The sequence below is a fragment of the Piliocolobus tephrosceles genome, chromosome 2 (genome assembly GCF_002776525.5).
Source record: "Piliocolobus tephrosceles isolate RC106 chromosome 2, ASM277652v3, whole genome shotgun sequence".
NCBI lineage: Eukaryota > Metazoa > Chordata > Mammalia > Primates > Cercopithecidae > Piliocolobus > Piliocolobus tephrosceles.
The window spans coordinates 111,424,809-111,446,923 of NC_045435.1; the positions used below are offsets into that span (position 1 = coordinate 111,424,809).

Genomic DNA, 22,115 nt, shown 5'->3' on the forward strand with positions numbered 1-22,115 from the left:
TGGAGGGCTAGGTTACTGTGTGTGTTTGTGTCTCAGTTTTTAACAAAAAAGTTTTAAAAGTAAATACATAAACAGCCGGGCGCGGTGGCTCAAGCCTGTAATCCCAGCACTTTGGGAGGCCGAGACGGGCGGATCACGAGGTCAGAAGATCGAGACCATCCTGGCTAATACGGTGAAACCCCGTCTCTACTAAAAAATACAAAAAACTAGCTGGGCGAGGTGGCGGGCGCCTGTAGTCCCAGCTACTCGGGAGGCTGAGGCAGGAGAATGGCGTAAACCCGGGGGCGGAGCTTGCAGTGAGCTGAGATCCGGCCACTGCACTCTAGCCTGGGCGACAGAGGGAGACTCCGTCTCAAAAAAAAAAAAAAAAAAAAAGTAAATACATAAATAAATAATTTATAAAAAATAGAAAAAAGCTTATAGAGTAAGGATAGCAAGAAAGAAAATATTTTTGTACAGCTGTTTAATGTGTTGTGTTTTAAGCTAAATGTTATTACAAAAGGGTCAAAAAGTTAAAAAAAAAGAGTTTACAAAGTAAAAAAGTTACAGTAAACTAAGGTTATTTATTACTAAAGAAAGATTTTTAAAATAAATTTAGTGCAGCCTATGTGTATAGTGTTTATTAAGTCTTTAACAGTGCACAGAAATGTCCTAGGCCTTCACATTCATTCACCACTCACTCATTCACCCAGAGAAACTTCCAGTCCTCTAAGCTCCATTCATAATAAGTGCCCTATATATGTGTACTGTTTTTTATCTTTTATATTATACTTTACTGTACTTTTTATATGTTTAGATTCACAAATACCATTGTATTGTAATTGTCTATAGTATTCAGTACAGTCTACAGTATCATGCTGTGCAGGTTTGCGGCCTAGGATGAATAGGCTATGCCATACAGCCTAGGTGTGTAGGAGGCTATACCACCTAGTTTTGTGTAAGTACACTCCATGATGCTTACACAACGAAATCACCTAATGACATTTCTCAGAACATATTTCCATCATTAGAGACACATGACTGTACATCATTTTATCTAGAAAACCCTGAGAAACAGCATAAAAGTAGAGAAAAGAGTCCAGAAATCTGGTGATAGAATGTTAGGTTGGAATCTTGATTCTATCATTTAACAGATGGGTGACCTTGGCCAGTTTTCATAACTGCTTTGTGCTCAGTTTCCTCATCTTTAATAAAAGTGATAACAGTAGGGCAGGTGTAGTAGCTTACACCTGTAATCCCAGCACTTTGGGAGGACAAGATGGGTGGATGAACTGAGGTCAGGAGTTCGAGACTAGCCTGGGCAACATGGTGATACCCCATCTCTACTAAAAATACAAAAATTATCTGGGCGTGGTGACGCATGCCTGTAATCCTGGCTACTCGGGAGGCTGAGGCAGGAGAATCGCTTGAACCTGGGAGGTGGAGGTTGCAGTGAGCTAAGATTGCACCAATGCACTCTAGCCTGAATGACAGAGCCAGAGTCTGTCACAAAAAAACAATAAACAAAAAATACACACAAAAAAAGTAGTAACAATAGTACCTTCCTCATTGGTGCTAGTTACTACTTTATAACTACAATAATTAAGTGAGTTAACATGTATGAAAGAGTTAGAACAATGCCTGGCACAAACATTACGAGTGTATGTTAAATATAATTTTCCTTGCTCTACCTTGCCTTTATCATTTTACTGTAAATTGGAAGTCCTCTTGGCAAACATGATTTGTCCCACTAGTTGACAGGTTAATTAATTAGAAGCTAGTTCATATAATCAGTTTTTTAAAAAGAAATCAAATTAAGTAAAACATTGTATTTGAATTAAAAATCTGTGAGTGCATATTTATTGGCCAATATTTTGAAGCGAAGCCAAGGCTTTTTCTCTGAATGTTGGCTTGTTGAATACAATTCTATTATTTTTTTCTTGCACTATACATTATCTGCATTACTGCCTTTTGCTTAAAATAAAACTTTAAAAAATACTCATGAAGTAAACTGATTTCAGAATGCATCCAGATTACTATTAATTTCCTCCAGTCTTTGATAGTTGCCTGGTTCCCCAAACATCAAGATTTTTTATTTGCAGCTCATCCTTTCAGACTGTCATAAATATAGGTTTCTTAGAAGTTTTTCCTTTCATACTCATGATTCACAAGCTTATGTAACAATTACATTATCTAATCATGAAAAACAATTGCATTTGCAGAGGGCATATACAGACAGTCTCCAACTTATGATGGTTTGACTTCACAAATTTTTAATTTATGATAGTGTGAAAGTGATAAACATTCAGTAGGAAGCATACTTCAAATTTTGAATTTTGGTCTTTTTTATGGGCTAGTGATATGCATCACAATACTCTCTTGATGCTGGGCTCAATAATGTATCACAAAGACTACTTTATAATAAACTGTTGAACACATCATGTAATTTATTGACCACTGTACCAAAAGAGTTCTGAGTATAGGCCAGGCTAAGGTAACATGTTTGATAGGTTAGGTGTGTTAAATGCATTGTAGACATGAAGTTGTCAACATATGGTGAGTTTATTGGGCTGTAACCCCACTAGTAAATCGAGTAGCATCTGTATATATTTGAGAATGTAGTTGACTCCAGGCAAGCGTATCACTGAACCTGAGAGAACACAAGTGTGCAAAACTCCAGAAAGGGTCTTACTATGATGAGCTTCAGAAATCTTTGATTGTTGGCCATTACGTTTTAAAGGAGTGGAAACTGTCAATTAGTTCTGCGTGTTGGTTAAATGGAAGTCATTGATAAGAACCGCCACTGTACCTACTTTATGTAATTGTTTATATGAATAAGTTTGAATCTAGACTGTGACCACTTTGAGGGAAAGAGGGGCATGTTTTATTCATCTTTGTATTTCTAACACAGTGCCTGGATCACAGCAAGTGCTTAGTAACTGCTGGCTAAATAACAAATGTCTGTTAGCAGTTAATAAAGTATGTTGAAGTTGTCCTATATTCTTAACTTGACTGCTGTCAATTTTATAACATGGTTTATCATTAAACCCACCTGCAAGTAGTATTATTGAAATTATTTTTAAAAAGACTTTATTAGAAAACTGCCTCCATCATAACAAGGATGATCACAAGATAATCACTGAAAACAGCATTAGAATTAAAATACAGTATGTATGTTATATATTGTGATCCAATGATGATAGTCATTTAGAACAAATCTTCTTATTTGGAATTCTAAGCAAGGACAACTGCTAAGGGAAAGCTGTCCTCCTTGTAGCCATTTCAAAATATTAGGCAATTTGAAGTATGATCTTTTAAATTATCCATTTGAGTTTTAAGTGTATCTCCATTTTTTTTTTTTTTTTTTTTAGTGTTTGTCTCATATTTCAACTTCTTGTGTTTATTCCTCAGTCTCTTAGAAGCATACAGTAATTTTAACAGCACTTCCTTTGTGACAGGCATTTCATATACCGTACAATCAAGGTTTTCAATTGTGCTCTATAACTGTTGATTTGTGATTGGAGTTTAACCTTCTCTTCTAAAGAAATGCCTTTAAGAAGCAGAATTCTTTGCAGAGCCAGAGTTTATGGGAGTGCTTTATTCTCTACTTCATGCTGTTTGTAAGGTGAATGGGATAGCAATACTCAAAGATGCCCAGAAAAGACACACAGTTTTATATAGAATCACAGCTCAAATCTTTGAATAAGATGTAGTTGAATGCCTTGTCAGACATCACAACAAATAAACTAGACTGGTCTAACCAAGTCCATTTCCTCAAATAAGGATTCCTCTAAGTGTGGGCCAGAGACCTTCAAGGATCAGGAGATCAAAACTATTTTTATAATGCTAGTAACATTATATGCCTTTTTTACTCTCATTTTCACTCTGCATTCACAAGTGTGTGGAGGACAAAAAGTTCATTAAGATGGATTCAGATTCCACATTGATATTAACCTTTAGGAAACTAACACTCGTTAAGTTTCAGTGTAGCACCAAAGAAAAATACTTGTTATTATACGAATAAAATATTGGACCAGATTTTTCTTCATACTTTTACAATAAAGCAACATGTTATAAAATATAATGCAGGAACAGGTATGAAAATCCAATTGTCTTGTATTCAGGCTTTATTTATTTATGTATTCATTTTGAGACAGAGTCTCCCTCTTGCCCAGGCTGGAGTGCAATGGCATGATCTCGGCTCACTACAACCTCCGCCCACAGGGTTCAAGTGATTCTCCTGCCTCAGCCTCCTGAGTAGCTGGGATTACAGGCACCTGCCATTGTATTTTTGGCTAATTTTTGTATTTTTTAGTAGAGATGGGGTTTCACCACGTTCATCGGGCTGGTCTCAACCTCCTGACCTCAGGTGATCTGCCTGCCTCAGCCTCCCAAACTGCAGGGATTACAGGCGTGAGTCACTGCGCCCAGCCTATTCAGCCTTTCTTAAAGAGATTTTTGAAACTCTAAAATAACATCACTCTTCTCATTTATATTTTTCTTTTGGTTAATATTTTTAAATACAATAAGTTATTTTCATTAATTTGCATTAGATTTATTTATATTGATAATAATTATAATAAGGTAGTACTAATTTAGTTATTGATATTATGAAATAATTTTAAAATAAATATTATGCATTTTTCTCACTTTTAGTTTCTACTATGTAGGTATTAACACATAATCAAAACTGTTTTGAGGAATCTTTGGTACTTTTGAGGGTAAATGGATTTTTAGACCAAAATGTTGAGAACCCCAGCACTAAATGAAGCAAGTCTGATCTGAAAATAATAACAGCATATGTCTAAATACCATATTTTAAGAAATTTTTAAAAAATAAGTTACAAAGAAAGATAATGATCTAGAGACAACACCAATGAACCCCTTTTCATCTTTTTTTCAATTGGCACACGTTGAAGTAGAAAAGGTAAAATCTCATTCTTAAGTGACTTTGTATAAATTTTGTAGTTACCCACATTAAAGGGCTTTCATCAGATACTGCAAAACATCACTTGAACCTATAAACAGCTAAATGTAACCAGTTTGTTTCCTTAAATCAAGAACTTTTAATGGACTTTGGAACTATTTCTGTTAACCTAACATTGATCATGACTCAGTTCCAAATAGAAAACGTAATGAAAGACTGACCTCTTATTTAAGTAACAAATTATTCTACTTAGAATAAAACATGAAAAATCAGCACGTAAACTATGAGTTACACTGTTCCAACATGTGTATATGTGTATTGTCAAACTGTATCTGCATTATGTTTGCACAAATGAACTACTTTTATTACTTTTATCTCATAGAATTACCTCAATGTTAAAGTTCACACTTACGTGTGCGCACACACACACACAGGCTTTTATCTCATAGAATTACCTCAATGTTAAAGTTGACACACATGTGCGCGTGCGTGCGCGCACACACACACACACACACGCATAATTATATGCTGCTGTATATTGCTTTAAAAATTAGAATTGGTATCAGAGTTATCTAGTTTTAAAAAAAATTAGTAAGAGTTTCAAAATACCTATGCTACTTGAATTTCTGTCCCTGGGTTATTAAATGATATTGAAACAATTATGCCATGACTCCTGCTCTATAAAAGCTATAATACTCTTTTATCTCATTATTATTTAAATGTTAAATGCTCTACTATAGAGGTAAATTGGGTTTAAAATAGAATGTTTCAAGCAGAAGAGAAAAAAATATAAGGTTAAACAGAGCAAGGAATCAGAGCTTCAATTTGTGATATGAAGCTTGCTAGGGCATGGATTGCTCTTTTGATATACTAAGAAAGACCCTCTGGCATGCCCTGTAGAGAATAAATATACTGATCTGAAACAAAAATGTAAAACAGCTGCTAAGTGACAGAGGAAATGTGCATTGGATCGCCAGACTGTCATAAATATTGCATTCTTAATCAGAAAGCATCTGTCTTTTCCTTTTTGACAATCTCTGCATTGTATTTAATCTGTACAGAATGCTTCTCCCAACAGGTGCAATGGTGTTTATAAATCTAAAACCTTATTTAAATGAAGCTTACAACTGGAGATGTTTCAATTAACAGGGCACTATTTTATAAGAAAGAATCATTCTAATATTTGGCAAATCCATAGATTGCGATGCATTTGTAAAAGTTAATTATTGGAAAATTAGAGGATAGATACCAAGAAAAGCTAAAGATCAAAGGGACTTTAAGCAATTTTATGCAATACATTTGCATTCAGAGAAACTACAGGTAAAAGCCATTGGTGTCAGATGTGGAATAGCTTGAAATATTGGGGATAGATATTTAAAAAGTATCATTTTTATAGACATGTCCATAAAAATTGGCCTCTATTGCGCTAGTTTATTTTCCTACGGTTCAATTTTCCACCTATTATCATGATTCAGTTGTTGAAATTGAATATAATAGATCCATGATCAACCTTGCTGGACAAAATATATATAGATAGATAGTAATTTGAAGGTTTGCATTATAATCACCCAAATAAGTGTCAAATAGATAATTTCTTCAAAACTGTGGATATAATAATAAAAATAGCTCTTTTAGAAAACACCACTTTGAAAGTGGAAGCAGCTATAAAATTATTCACTTTAACTCTTTTACTAAAATGAGTGTGGAGACAATGAGCTCAGTCCCTACAGGGACCACTCAGATACTGTAAGTGACACAAGTCTGGTGAGACATGTGACCCTTACTTGAGTATTCATCTCCTAATCTTTGATAGAAACAGGTGTTGAAGAAAATATTTTTCTTAACTGCACTGTCGGACAAACAACATGGCAGGCTAGTGAGCAGTGCCCATTTAGTTGGCTGTTTCCGTGGAGAAAAAGTATACAATATTTCAAGGAATTAAATTTTTCAATAATGTACAGGTCAAACAAAATATATTGATAGACTATCTCTTGCCCTTGGGCTTCCAATTTGCAATCTTTAGTACAATAGTTGAGAACATAGGCTTACTGTTAACCATATCTTAGATGAACATCTGTTTTGGCCATTTATTATCTTTATGACCTTGGATAAGCTACTAGCCTTTAAATTCCATTTCATTCGCAGCCTGAACACAGTTAATAATAAAAGCTAATTTATAGTGATGTTTTAAATAATAAATGATTTAAGGGGTATAAAATACTTAGCATGGCAAGTACTCAATAAGTGGTAAATAAGCAATAAGTAGTAGATATTATGGGTTTGTTTTGTTGTTGTTTTTGTTGTTGTTTTTGTTTTTGTTTTGAGATAGTGTCCCACTCTGTCACCCAGGCTGGAGTGCAGTGGTGTGATCTTGGCTCACTGCAACCTCTGCCTCCAGGACTCCAGTGATCCTCCCATCACAGCCCTCCTAACCCCCTAGTAGCTGGGACTATAGGCGCCTGCAAACACAGCCAGCTAATTTTTGTATTATTTTGTAGAAACAAGCTTTCACCGTGTTGCCCAGGTATCGAACTTCTGGGCTCAAGCAATCTGCCCGTCTCGGCTTCCTAAAGTGCTGAGACTACAGGCATGAACCATTGCACCTATCCTTATTTTGTTTTTAATAAGATACAGATTTTTTTTAAAAAGCAGAGGCCCAGAAACCAATGTAACTGGATCATTAACATGAAGGGATTTAAAATTTCAGGCCTCCTAATTCCAAATCCACCAATCTCCATATATGTTTGTAACTGCAACTTCATATAAAAGCTCTAATTTCCTTACCTGCTTTACTAATTGGCATAGGACAAATATTTTTTACATCATGGGTAAAACCTTTTTTTAATATTTAAAATTTCTCTTAATAGCTGTATACCAATATCTATTATAGGTTAACACAGAAAGCAAAGGTTACTCTGTTCCTCAGAGAGTTCATACAAAATTATTTCATCTCAACCATTCACATTTTGTAAGGGACAAATCCATTTTAAAAATTCTTCCACTAAAGCAGTATCAACAAAGTCATTTGTTATAAAGCATAGGGATAAATCAAGGCATAGCTTAACATAAAGCATCCAGCTTACACCCAGAAGATCTCAATACCATTTGATTGCCTTGAGCTAACACTAGCCCTAAATCTAATCAACACTAATATCAAATTAACATATACTAAATCATTTACCAATACAAAAGTATAGGCGATAGAAATTTTATCCTGGCACTATAGATACAGTACCATAAGGGAAAGATGAAAGAAATTAACCAAGCATAAAATAGCAAGGACTCACCCCTATACCTTCTGCATAATAAATTAACTAGAAACAATTTCGCAAAGAGAACTAAAGCCAAATTCCCCGAAACCAGACGAGCTACCCAAAAACAGTTAAAAGAGCGCACCCCTCTATGTAGCAAAACTGTGGAAAGATTTATAGGTAGAGGTGACAAGCCTACCGAGCCTGGTGATAGCTGGTTATCCAAGACAGAATCTTAGTTCAACCTTAAGTTTACCTGCAGAATCACTTAATCTCCCTGTAAACTTAATTGTTAGTCTAAAGAGGGACAGCTCTTTAGATGTTAGGAAAAAACCTTGTATAGAGAGTGAAAAATCCAATACCCATAGTTGGCCCAAAAGCAGCCATCAATTAAGAAAGCGTTCAAGCTCAACATCAATCATCTAAAAAATTCCAAGCATACTACTGAACTCCTTACATCACATTGGATTAATCTATCATTTCATAGAAGCAACAATGCTAGTATAAGTAACATGAATATTTTCTCCACCGCATAAGCCTAAATCAGACCGAAAAACTTCACCAATACTTAACAGCCCAATATTAATAAATACAAACTAGCCAGTATTATTTATACTGTTAATCCAACACGGGCATGCTTTAAGGAAAGGTTAAGAAAAGTAAAAGGAACTCAGCAAACTCAACCCTGCCTGTTTACCAAAAACATCACCTCCAGCATTACTAGTATTAGAGAGGCACTGCCTGCCCAGTGACACATGTTTAACGGCCACGGTACCCTGACTGTGCAAAGGTAGCATAATCACTTGTTCCTTAAATGGGGACTCGCATGAATGGCACCACGAGGGTTCAACTGTCTCTTACTTTCAACCAGTGAAATTGACCTGCCCATGAAGAGGCGGACATGAAATAATAAGACGAGAAGACGCTATGGAGCTTTAGTTTATTAATGCAATCAAAATCACATAAATCTACGCACCCTTAAACCACTACACCTGCATTAAAAATTTTGGTTGGGGTGACCTCGGAGCATAACCAAACCTCCGAACAACCTATGCTAAGACTACACAAGCCAAAGCGAGCTAACATCTATAATTGATCCAAAACTTGACCAATGGAACAAGTTACCCTAGGGATAACAGCGCAATCCTATTCTAGAGTCCATATCGACAATAGGGTTTACGACCTCAATGTTGCATCAGGACATTCTAGTGGTGCAGCAGCTATCAAGGGTTCGTTTGTTCAACGATTAAAGTCCTACTGATCTGAGTTCAGACCGGAACAATCCAGGTCGTTTTCTATCTACTCTATATTTCTCCCTGTACGAAAGGATAAGAGAAATAGGGCCCACTTCATAAAGTGCCCTCATTCCATAGATGACCTAATCTCAATCTAACAAAACACCATACACCTAACCCAAAAACAGGGTTGGTTAAGATGGCAGAGCCCAGCAATTGCATAAAATTTAAAACTTTACAATCAGAGGTTCAACTCCTCTTCTTAACATCATGTCAACAACAAACCTTCTACTCCTCATTATATCTGCATTAGCGGCTATAGCATTTCTCACACTCATTAAGCGAAAATTACCAGGCTATTACAATTACGCAAAGGACTCAATATCGTTGGCCCTTACGGATTACTACAACCCTTTGCCGACGCAATGAAACTCTTCACCAAAGAACCTTTAAAACCTTCAATGTCTACTACTATTCTCTACATCACCGCACCAGCCTTGGCCTTTCCATTGCCCTTCTCCTATGAACCCCTCTTCCTATACCCAACCCCCTAATCAACTTTAACCTGGGACTTTTGTTTATTCTAGCTACATCTAGTCTAGCTGTCTACTCCATTTTATGATCAGGATGAGCATCAAATTCAAACTATGCACTAATCGGAGCACTGCGAGCTGTCGCCCAAACAATTTCATATGAAGTTACTCTTGCTATTATTTTATTTTCAGTCTTACTAATAAGCAGCTCATTCATATGTTATACTTAAAATCAGACAATAATAACTGCAATAATGGGGTCTTATTATCTGCTGAAGCTTAGCTAAACCCTCTACATGCGTAGTCTCATTTAATCCTCACCACAGCTCTATAGAGTCCATAAATATACCAAAGTACTTCATTTGTAAAATCATTTTGAAAGGTGATAAATAATTTGTCTAGTAAGTGTCAGAGTCAGGGCTTCCGTCTCATTCCCAAGGCTATACTATTCTCCCTAAATTCTTGTCTTAAAACTAAACCAAGATGAATTAGACACATAATAAATAAGAATTAGAATATTTTCCGTGTGGTTGCAGAGAAACATAAAGCCAAATATTACTCAACGCTGTTAATAATTAAGATATTGCATATCTGAAGTTGAGCTAATACAAACATAATTTAAGCACCCCTTCTGAGAACACTTATATTTGAAGAGCAAGGCAAGTTTTACTGTACTTTCCAGCCATTATTTTGTTAATGCAATAATTACCTCAAGCAAGCCACTCTAGAGGTTTTCAAATAGCTCTGAATAATGTATAAATGATTTGTAAATGAAGGCGAAATGTCCCAACAGGGTTAGATCCACAGAGACACAGTTTCCTGAGACATAATTCTGAGAAAGATTAGAAGGACTGAAGCCCAAAAGATGGATGAACAGAGACTTAATTAAGGTGAATCATACTTTTGTGATATTCTTTGGAAAAAAATCCTTCCATCCTCACAAAAAAAGTGCTATCTTTTCTAAGCAGGAAAACTATTGACAAACTTTGGGTAGCTAATCCACAAGACTCATATTAACATACAGAACATGAAATGCATTTTCCTTTGGGCAAGGAGAGGAGAATCTATTGCACATGTCATCTGTTTCTGTGAATACTGAAGATTACAATTATGTTTTGATGTTAATCCAACTACTGCAAATTTCTTGTTGCAGAGCACCGTGTGAAAATGTGAATGACAGTATAAATCTTTTTAAATTGAATTCAACACTTTTCCAAAGAGCTAATGTTTTCAAATACTATTGCAAACCTCTGAAAAGCAAGAATAACTCTCTAAATGAAGCCTCTTTTCTATAGTGAACTATTTGATATGAAAATTGAATAGCCAAGATAAAACCAAATTCTGCAGGTCTGCTATATTGTGTGTATGTGTTTTGCATTTTTTAGAAACAATCACCTCTAATGCTTTGATGTCCTCATAAGCAAACTGCACGATGGGAACGCCAAGATGGTTGATGAAATAATCAGCATCACCTTGTATCTGTATAGAACTGATATTGGGTTCTGGGCACTGAGCTCTTCTGGTACAGTTGAAATTATTTTTCTGAAAAACATAATTTAAATTGTTAACACATACTATGCTTCCCAGGTCATCCCTAAATAAGTACTACTCAAAATACGGTCCACAGATCAGCAGCATCAATGTCGCCCTGGAGATTGTTAAAAATGCAAATGCTTAGGCTCCACACTGTCCTACCTAATGGGTGGTAGAGCCCAGGAATCTGCATTGTAACTCTCCTCTTTGATTCTGACGCTCACTGAAGCATAACTAGCACTGGCCAGAATTCAAGCTTTGCTTGCTGTTGTTGCTTCAAAAGCATTTTTTATCATAGGTTTAATTTGAACTCTGATGACTCTGACAATATTTAAAAGAATGTTGAGTCTCTAAAAAGGTGTAGTATTTTGTTTTTTTTAAATAAGTTTTCCCATAAACTTAAAGAATGTGTTGTAGGGTATAATTCTGTTCTTCTTAAAATGTTTATTAAAAACTAGAGAAGAGGCCAGGTGTGGTGGCTCAATTCTGTAATCCCAGCACTTTGGGAGGCTGAGACAGGCGGGTCACCTGAGGTCAAGAGTTTGAGACCAGCCTGGCCAACATGGTGAAACCTCATCTCTGCTAAAAATACAAAAATTAGCTGGGTGTCGTGGCAGGTGCTTGTAATTCCAGCTATTCGGGAGGATGAGGCAGGAGACTTGTTTGAACCCAGGAGGCAGAGGTTGCAGTGAGCTGAGAGTGCACCATTGCACTCCACGCTGGGCAACAAGAGCAAGGCTCTATCTCAGTAAATAACAAATAAATAAATAAAAATAAAAATAAAAAACTAGAGTAGAAATTTTCTTCATTTCTTCCTGAAAGCATATTCCTAGATGTTTTAAGATTATAGGCCAACAACTACAGTGGATCATAGTGAATCACACAGCTAAGTGCAAGATCTGGGTAATATAAGATGATATAGGCTATTATTTCTTAAACTAAGAGTTGGCTGGCATGCAAAACAAACGACAGTAGCTTTACAAAAACAAAACAAACATCTAAAACAAACTAAAGGTCTTTTAATTAATATTTATTAAAATATCTTTTTTAATACATTTCTCAAAATCTGAGATGCAGTGGCCTCAACTATAAACGTGGAAGACTACCAATCTCCAGGGCAGTTGTGAGAAAATGAGGCAATAAATGTAAAAACAGCACATGTGGTAACAGGCACATAAAGTACGTACTCAATCCATGTTTGTCTTTGAGTCAAGACATCCATTTTTCAACCTCTCATGCTTCTTTGGTATGATATAATTTCAAAAATACTTTCAAATATAATCTATATAAAATAAAACTGTAAAATAAGACTCAAGCTCTACAGGGGAGATAGATGTCCCTGTGGTTAACAGGGATGATTAAATTTAAAAACAGAAGCAAGTGGCCTTGCTAGAGTGAGAAAGAGCAGCCACGTGCATACTTGGAAAAAGCAGCTCCACAAACATTTGCTTTACACCCTGAGTCAGAACAGTTCCTGTAACCAGACACAAGAGAAACGAGCTAGAAACTGCCCCTTACCAGCCCTTTGAAAGAAAAGTTTGACACAGAGTTCTCGTTTGGGGCATAGAAAACACCCAATCAAAAGTTTGACAGAGAGTTCTGGGGGCATAGAAAATATCCAATCAGTACTCTACTATTTTGACCAATCAAAACTAAACAAGTTTGAATCCTTCATTTGCATAAACAGGCCTGATTGAGAACTGAAGGGGTAGTTTTCCCTATGTAAGCTAGACCCTCCCTTTGTTCTTCAGAAAATACACTTTCACTTATACTAAAATCTGTGCCTCCCTAGTCTACAGATTGTTGTTTTAATAGTAAATAAAGCTCCCCACTTTTCCTTTGCAGATCATCTCCTCTTTTGCTAACATTTATCAAAAGACTGGAAAATATGTGGTGCAATATTAAGAAAATTAGTTATTCCAACTTTTTTCAACTATAGTGCTAGATGTTATAAACATATAATAATGTTTCAATAACTCTCAAGCTTCTTTGAATATCTAATGGAAAGATCTTTGCAACAAAATTAAACATCAATTAAAATGGAAAGCCAGTATGAACCTTTACAAGCAAGTCAGGGTTTCAGTTTACAGACAAGACAGTGTTTCTATTTAATGTGTTTACAACTATCTTGACTGATTAACCACTTTGGAAATAGAAAAATAATGTTTTTACCATACAGTCTAATCAGTAGCAACTTAATCTTTTTTATGGTGACCTCCACCCCTCACCACCAATTGGCTTCTTTTCAAAGCTGAATTTTTCGAAAAGGGGGGTAATCCTTTTTCACTTTCTGACACATTCCTCTGGCTTAAGACTCCTGGGGTTTCATTTTAAGCTGGGACAGTATAGGGAGGGTCTTGAATAGTCCCAAAGAAGAGCTAGTCTTAAGCACTAGATCATGAAAAACAAACTACTTTATATCATGGTATAAATCCCAAGCACCTCTGGAGGTATTTGTTTAGCTAGGTTTTTGTTGTCGTTGTTGTTTGTTTTTAAGTTGAATTTGGATGCCTAGGGGAGGCAAGACATTTATTAACATCCATCACTAGTGCCTCACATTCAGCCTGCTCTACTCATTCAGGTTTACTGAATAGGGCCAGAGGCATTTGAATTTGCAAAACCGAGGTTGTTGCACCATTTTATGTCATTAAATGAGGATATGATAAGATCTGGTTTTTACTTTCTCCAGATGCCTGACTAATGAAAGTAAAAATCATTTTTAAATGACCTACTTTCTCTTTAATGAAGTAACATGTATGTCTTTTCAAGACAGCAAAAGCATCCTAATCAACATAAATGAAAATATAGTTTGGCTTCAACTTCATTTTACATACATTAATTCTTAACATTCACAAATGCTCAGCCATGCCCCTTAGATCAAAATTTTTTTTCTCAACAGAAAAATGGCACGGTCAAAAAACAATTTCAAATTCCACAATATATGCCTATTAAAAATTATTTTTTTAAAATAAACATTGTATTTAAGTTTAACATTTGATATTTTCATTGTCACAGTTAGTTATATAAACACTTAGTTACATAATAGCTGTCCTCTGACAAAAGCTGTTAGTTTCTCACATATGCGTGTTTCTAAGATTGCACAAATGACCTCACTCCAATCAATCCTTGCAAATTCTTATTTTTATTTTCAAGATGAAGTCTCACTATGTTGCCGAATGTTGCCCAGGCTGAGCTTGACTTTCTGCGTTTAAGCAATCCTCCTACCTCAGCCTCCTGAACAGCTGGGACTACTGGGCCCAGCTACTGGCAGTATTTGTTTACTCTAACAGTTACATAGAGCACAGCTCTGGTTTAGCCTCAGCCTGTTATGAGTTCTCTTCTAGTCTCTCTGCTCTTGCTATAGCTACTATTGTGTCTGGAATTGGTGGGTTCTTGGTCTCACTGACCTCAAAAATGAAACTGCTGACCCTCCCGATGAGTGTTACAGTTCTTAAAGATGGTAGTCCAGAATTTGTTCCTTCTGGTGGGTTCGTGGTCTCGCCGACTTCCAAGAGTGAAGGTGCAGACCTTCATGATGAGTCTTACAGCTCATAAAGGCCACTGTAAACCCAAAGAGTGAGCAGTGGCAAGATTTATTGTAAAGAGTTAAAAAACAAAGAATGGGACCCCAGCAGGTCGCCAATGGTTGGCGCAGGTAGACTGCTTTTATTCCCTTATCTGGCCCCACCCACATCCTGCTGGTTGGTCCATTTTACAGAGAGCTGATTGGTCCATTTTACAGAGTGTTGATTGGTCCGTTTTGACAGAGTGCTGATTGGTGCGTTTGCAATCCCTGAGCTAGACACAGAGTGCTAGACAGAAAAGTCCTCCAAGTCCTCACTAGGTTAGCTAGATACAGAGTACTGATTGGTGTATTTACAAACCTTGAGCTAGACACAGGGTGCTGATTGGTGTATTTACAAACCCTGCGCTAGACACACAGTGCTGACTGGTATATTGACAAACCCTGAGCTAGACACAGAGTGCTGACTAGTGCATTTACAATGAGCTAGACACACAGTGCTAGATGGAAAAGTTCTCCGAGTCCCCACTAGGTTAGCTAGATACAGAGTACCGATTGGTGTATTTACAAACCTTGAGCTAGTCACAGAGTACTGATTGGTGTGTTTACAATCCCTTAGCTAGACATAAAGGTTCTCCAAGTCTCTACTAAACTCAGGGGCCCAGCTGGCTGCACCTAGTGGATCCTGCACCGGGGCTGCAGGCCAAGCTGCCCGCCAGTCCCACACCCTGTGCCTGCACTCCTCAACCCTTAGGTGGCTGATGGGATTGAGCACAACGCAGGGGTGGCACTCGTCGGGGAGGCTGGGGCCACGGAGTTACCCACCGCAGAGTGGAGGGGCTCAGACATGGTGGGCTGCAGGTCCCGAGCTCTGTCCCGCAGGCAGGCAGCTGAGGCCCCGCGAGAACTCGAGAGCAGTGCATGAGGGCTGGCAGTGCTGGGGAAGCCAGCACAGCCTCCGCAGCTGCTAGCCTGGGTGCTAAGCCCCTCACTGCCCTGGGCCAGCAGTGTGGGCCTGAGGAGCCCGCGCCCGTGCCCGTGCCCACTGGAGTTCACGCTGGCCTCTGAGCGCCGCGCAGCGCATGGCCCCAGTTCCCACCTGTGCCTCTCCCTCCACACCTTCCTTCAACCTGCCACGGCACGGTGGGAGCCCCTCTCTGGGATGACTGGGACTGGAGCCTCCTCCTTGTGCTTGTGGGGAGGTGTGGAGGGAGAGGCACCAGTGGGAACCAGAGCTGCACTTGCCGGCCAGTGTGAGTTTCTGCTGCGGCTGGCTCAGCGGGCCCTGCACAGGGAGCAGCCGGCGTGCACGGACGGCCCAGGGCCATGATGGGCTTAGCACCCAGGCCAGCAGCTGCCGCGGTTGTGCCGGTTGCCCCAGCAGTGCCGGCCTGCCTGCACTGTACTCAAATTCTCTGGGGGTTTGGCTGCCTCCCTGTGGGGCAGGGCTCAGGACCTGCAGCCCGCCATGTCTGAGCTCCTCCCCCTGGGGTGGGCTTCCTTCTGGAGCCTCCCAGACGGCACCGCCCCCTGCTCCCTGGCGCCAGATCCCCTGGACAGCCCAAGGGCTGAAGAGTGCAGGCGTGGCTCGGGACTGGTGGGCAGCTCCACCTGCAGCCCTGGTGCAGGATCCAGCTGGCTTCCTGAACTGGATGGGGACGTTGAGAACTTTTATATCTAGCTGGAGTATGGTATGTGCACCAATCAGCACTCTGTCTAGCTCAGGGTTTGTAAATACACCAATTAGCACTCTGTCTGGCTCAGGGTTTGTGAATACACCAATTGGTACTCTGTATCTAACTAACCTAGTGGAGACTTGGAGGACTAGCACTGTGACTCTGTGTCTAGCTCAATGCTTGTAAATGCACCAATCAGTACTCTGTGTCTAGCTCAAGGTTTGTAAATGCACTAATTGGTACTCTGTATCTAGCTAACTCTGTATCTAACCAACTAGCACTCTGTGACTCTGTGTCTAGCTCAAGGATTGCGGGAGTACCAATCAGCACTCTTGTCAAAACGGACCAATCAGCTCTCTGTGAAGTGGACCAATCAGCGCTCTGTGAAGTGGACCAATCAGCTTTCTGTAAAATGGACCAATCAGCAGGATGTGGGTGGGGCCAGATAAGGGAATAAAAGCAGGCTGCCTTAACCAGCCAGTGCCAACCCTCTGGGTTCCCTTTCCACGTTGTGGAAGCCTCGTTCTTTTGCTCTTTGCTATAAATCTTGTCGCTGCTTACTCTTTGGGTCCACGCTGCTGTTACGAGCTGTAACACTTACCCTTGAAGGTATGCAGCTTCAGTCTTGAAGCCAACGAGACCACGAACCCACCAATTTCAGACACACTATAATATAGCTTCAATATTTTCATTGCATTCCATTTCCATGGTTTCTTTTAAGTACGTATTTACATGTTTTGTATGGTTCAGGCAAATCAAAAGGGCAGCATTCAGCTTTCAAGATTACGCTCCCCCAAATATTTCTGTATTCTTCCTACTATAGTTTGCTCTGCCTTGCCTATTTATTTAAAACCCTAATTTTTTTTTCCTAAAGATTTTTTCCCTAATTTTTATATTGCTGCCTCTGCCATATAAAAACTTTTTTGGGGTTGGGGGATAAACCAACTAAGATGGCAACAAAGTGAGCATTATCTAGAAATATCTTACAATTTTATTTTGAGGGTTAAGATCTATTAAACTACGTATCTGATGCTAGATGTGAACTATTTGTGGAGAGCAGACAGCATACAGAAAAAAAGGGTTGCATGACCCATGCTGGGAGCACTTTTGAGTCGCCTGATGTCATAAGCCCAAAGGGAGGGAAAATGCTTCAAGAAAGCCAAACCAAGATGGGGGCTTCAGGGATAACACAGTTTCCAGAGGAATACTCCTGGAGCTTGTTTCTCACCTACTGAACCCAGAGTTTCTCTGATGGCCTTGCAGAGGACTTAATTCACCATTCCCCCACCCCATCCCCACTCCACACACAACCTTCTCTCCTCCTCTCTTTTTCTATGTCTATCTCATTCTTTACTTCCTTCTCTCACTAATTTAACCAGTGATGAGGGGAAGTAGCATGTTACCCTCAAGCCTGTGTTCATTTTGTCCTTTCATGCTTTTGTTTCTAACTAGCTTCAAAGTTAAAAAGTCAGATAGCCCAAGTTGCCCAGATTACCCAAAAGCCAGGAACCCAATTTGCAGATTTGAGAAGTTTTTTTCCCCCAGGTCATTTTATCTAGGGATTTCCCTTAAGAGAAAAACATTCCTGGCATAGAAACACTATTCTCTAAATCTTCATTATTCATTACTTTAAGGTAATGAATTTAAGGCCAAATTCACAGACCTGAAGTGATTGTACATCTATATTCAATCCTAATGTGAATTGTTTTTCCTCACAGCACTTCAGTGGATTATGATAGATCCATGTGAGGTAACAGACATTGATCTACTAAACCCTCATAAGCATTAATATCTGAGAGACAAGTAGGAAGAAATGTTAATTTTCATTTTACTAGAAGTTAAGCACCATGGAAGAGGGGAGGTTGGCAACAAATTTGTGCAGGTCAATTAATTTTTTAAATTTATTTACAGGGCTGAGTAAATTCATATTAAGAATTTCATCCAAGGAGTTCAAAATGCCTCATATTTAATGTTTGATAACAAGACTTTTTATTCCAGTTCATAAAATGAGCAAGTTCAGGCAAGGACCATGGTTATGTCACTAGCTTAATTTTCCACCCACAAGTCAATAGAGGACCTGAAATGAAATCACTACCTCACTCCTAAATATGCATGCTCTTTGCAAGTACAATTTTAAGCTGAAAGGCAAAACTTCATAGCAAAGGATCATGTAAGTGAGATAACAAAAAAAAAAGTCAATATTTGCATTAGTTAAATAGTGATGCCAGGACACATTGACCAGTTTCTAAAAGTATTTTAAAAATCTGTTTAATAATTCAAATGTTGTATTTCCCCACATTCTGTTTTCTCCTGTGTACATAAGCATTTACATGCATAGGAAATCTAAGTTGATTATTTACTTGAACGGCAAGAAAAGTGTAACGTTCAAAATAAAAATTCCATAGTCTATACACCATAATAAAATTAAGTCACTTTCATTTCAGTTATAGTTTTGTAAGTTCAATTTTGCAGAAATAATTTATTTCACTGTTTTTCCTGGTTTTTACAGTATACAAATGTACCAATTATTACAATGATACCAACGATGTTTAAAAAATGATTTTTTGCTATAAGGCAGTGTGATGGTTAATTTTAAATGTCAACTTGGCTGGGCCATGGGATGCCCAGATATGTGGTCAAACATCATTCTGAGTGTGTCTATGAGAGTGTTATTAGATGAAATTGGCATTGAATTGACAGACCGAGTAAAGCAGATTGCCCTCCTCAATGTGGACGCCCCTCATCTCATCAGCTGAAGACCTGAATGACCTTCCCACAAGAAAGGGGAGTGGGAGAACTCCTTCTGTCTGACCGCCTTGAACTAGAACATTGGTCGTTTCCTTTCTTTGGTTCAGAACCCCCCAAAAATAAGCTTTATAAGGGTGTCAAGCCTGTAGGCTTTTGGACTGAAACTTAATAGCTTTCCTGGTGCTCAGACCTTCAAACTCAGACTAGTACTACACTACTGTCTCTCTTAGTTCTGTATCTTTCCAACCGCAGATCTCTGGGCTTGTCAGCCATCATAACTTGGTGAGCCAAATTCTTATAATAAATCTCCTTATATGTACAAATACAAACACACACACACACACACACACACACACACACACAAATTCATATAGATATATATTATCATATAATTATATGTTATTAATGTATTTATATATAAAGTGTGTGTGTGTGTGTATGTGTGTATTGGTTAGTCTGGGCAGCTATAACCGAATGCCATAACAGGTGGCTTAAACAATAGAAATATATTTTTAATGACTCTGGAGGCTGGGAAGTTCATCAAGGTGCCATCATGGTAAATTCTAGAGAAGGGCTTCTTCCTGGTTTGCAGATGCCAGTTTTCACATGGTATCCTTACACGATGACGAGCAGAAAAAGAGAGAGATCTTGTATCTACCTCTCTTTTTATAAGGGCATTAATTTCATTCACTGGGGCTCCATCCTCATGACCTATGTACTTTCCAAAGGCTCAACCTGCAAATAACATCAACATGTTATTTTGTCTTCAACATATGAATTTTGAGGGGACACAAACATTTAGTCTATAGCAAGATAGATCCTATTGATTGTGTTTCTTTGGGGAACTCTGACTAACATAGGCAGTCTTCAATGGTAGGTAGGTCACCTTTTTGTTTGTTAAGAAATGTTCATTAAAACTAGTGAAAAATTAAACTTTAATTTCTATCTAATGGTAGGGAGGAGAATTGTGTTATTTGGTTAGCTGGAGGTAATTTGACAAAATTTTGTTATAACATTTTTAGTTTAGAACTTTATAGATGTGGTCCTAGGCAATGTGAACATGTAAACAATTGAAGGATCATGGATAAATTATTACATTTGAAACTGAGAAAACAGCCTAAAGATCCTAATGCCCAAGGGTTCTTATCCCGAGATCCACAGAAAGAATTTAAGATCTGTGAACTTGGTGAACCAGAAAAAAAAAAAAAAAAAAAAGGCATCTTTATTTTCACTTGCTTCTAACTGAAATGCAACATTCCATTCAATTATGAAATAGGCCAGGAACCGAATAACATTTGTTACAATATTAGTAGTACTTGTAACTTTGTAACCAAATAAAATCAGATGTTTTCATATCAGATTTCAGTTATTGTCAAAACATTGAAATATCAATTGAAATTATCGCTAATTTGGACATATTGCAGTTATGAGACACTTTGCTGACTTTTGTCATTTAATGTGTTAATTTTAAAAAGCCTATATATTGCAAAAATGCAAATTTGTATGTTACTTAGGTAATTGCAGTTTAATATCATTGCTTTCCTTGTAACCCTGTGCATTTTAACTGAAGCATTTAAAACACAATTTTTGAGACTGGGTCTATGTAGGACTTAGCAGCTTGCCAAAATAGCCCACAGCAGGGAAACTCTCCTAGCAAAATAGAGTGTTTTGCAAATTAGAAAATTAAGGCCTCCAAATTAATAGAATTGAGATTTAATCCCAGAACTTTTCACTTCAAATGCAATGCTCTTTTTTATGTATTATATTGATATATCCAGCTCACAAACCACATTAATGCATGGGAATTAAACTACTTCTAAATTTGTCCTTTTTAGGATTCCATGGGTCTTTTTAACTTTTTATCATATTGCACCACCAGATCTAGTTGTAATAAACTATACATCTATAATTTTTTGTCAATATTTATTTACTGTGTGTGCCATGTATTCTTCATTTATTTAACTTGTATTTTTATGCCAACATGTGAACCCAATACCCCATATTGAATGATGCATTACAGATGTCTTCTAATAATCTTTGATAGGAAAGAAGAGGTTATGATTACTGACTTTCTCCTATTTTATACTAGAAGTTTATTTAAGTTATTCTAAATGCCAACATCTAATGAGCTTCTCATAAACAAAATATCTCCAAAATAGTAAAGAAAAAATTAAAAATTAATATATATTACTTGCAATGCCTTTATTAAGGATTAAATTGGGTACAGGAAGAAAACCAGATTTCATCTTATCATAAAATAGAAATTTTCAGGGCCGGGCACGGTGGCTCACACCTGTAATCCCAGCACTTTGGGAGGCCAAGGCAGGTAGATTACTTGAGGTCAGGAGTTGGAGGCCAGCCTTGCCGACATGGCGAAACTGTGTCTCTACCAAAAATACAAAAATTAGTGGGGTGTTAAGACACACACCTGTAGACCCATCTACTCGGGAGGTAGAGGCAGGAGGATTGCTTGAATGCAGGAGGCGGAGCTTGCAGTCAGTCGAGATCATGCCACTGCACTCCAGTCTGGGTGACAGAGTGAGGAGAAAAATTCAACCCATAATATGGGGTTTTCAAAATCTCCAATTTCTCACGGTTTCTTCAAAGATTTAAAACCTACTTACTGGATGTTAACAAAAAATATTTTCAGCTTTAGTGAAAAATTGCTCATCTTCTATTCTACACAAGTAGCATTGCCAAATTGAAAAAC

At 37.9% G+C, this 22,115-nt stretch overlaps 1 protein-coding gene across 1 annotated transcript in view; it reads right to left on the reverse strand.

The window, feature by feature from the left end:
- The window catches only part of NAALADL2 (N-acetylated alpha-linked acidic dipeptidase like 2), a 978,063-nt gene that overhangs the window by 224,582 nt on the left and 731,366 nt on the right, over window positions 1–22,115 (reverse strand). Inside the window, exon 10 of the mRNA XM_023184822.1 lies at window positions 11,321–11,467. Coding sequence (XP_023040590.1) covers window positions 11,321–11,467 — 147 coding nt within the window. The remainder of the gene's footprint in view (window positions 1–11,320; window positions 11,468–22,115) is intronic.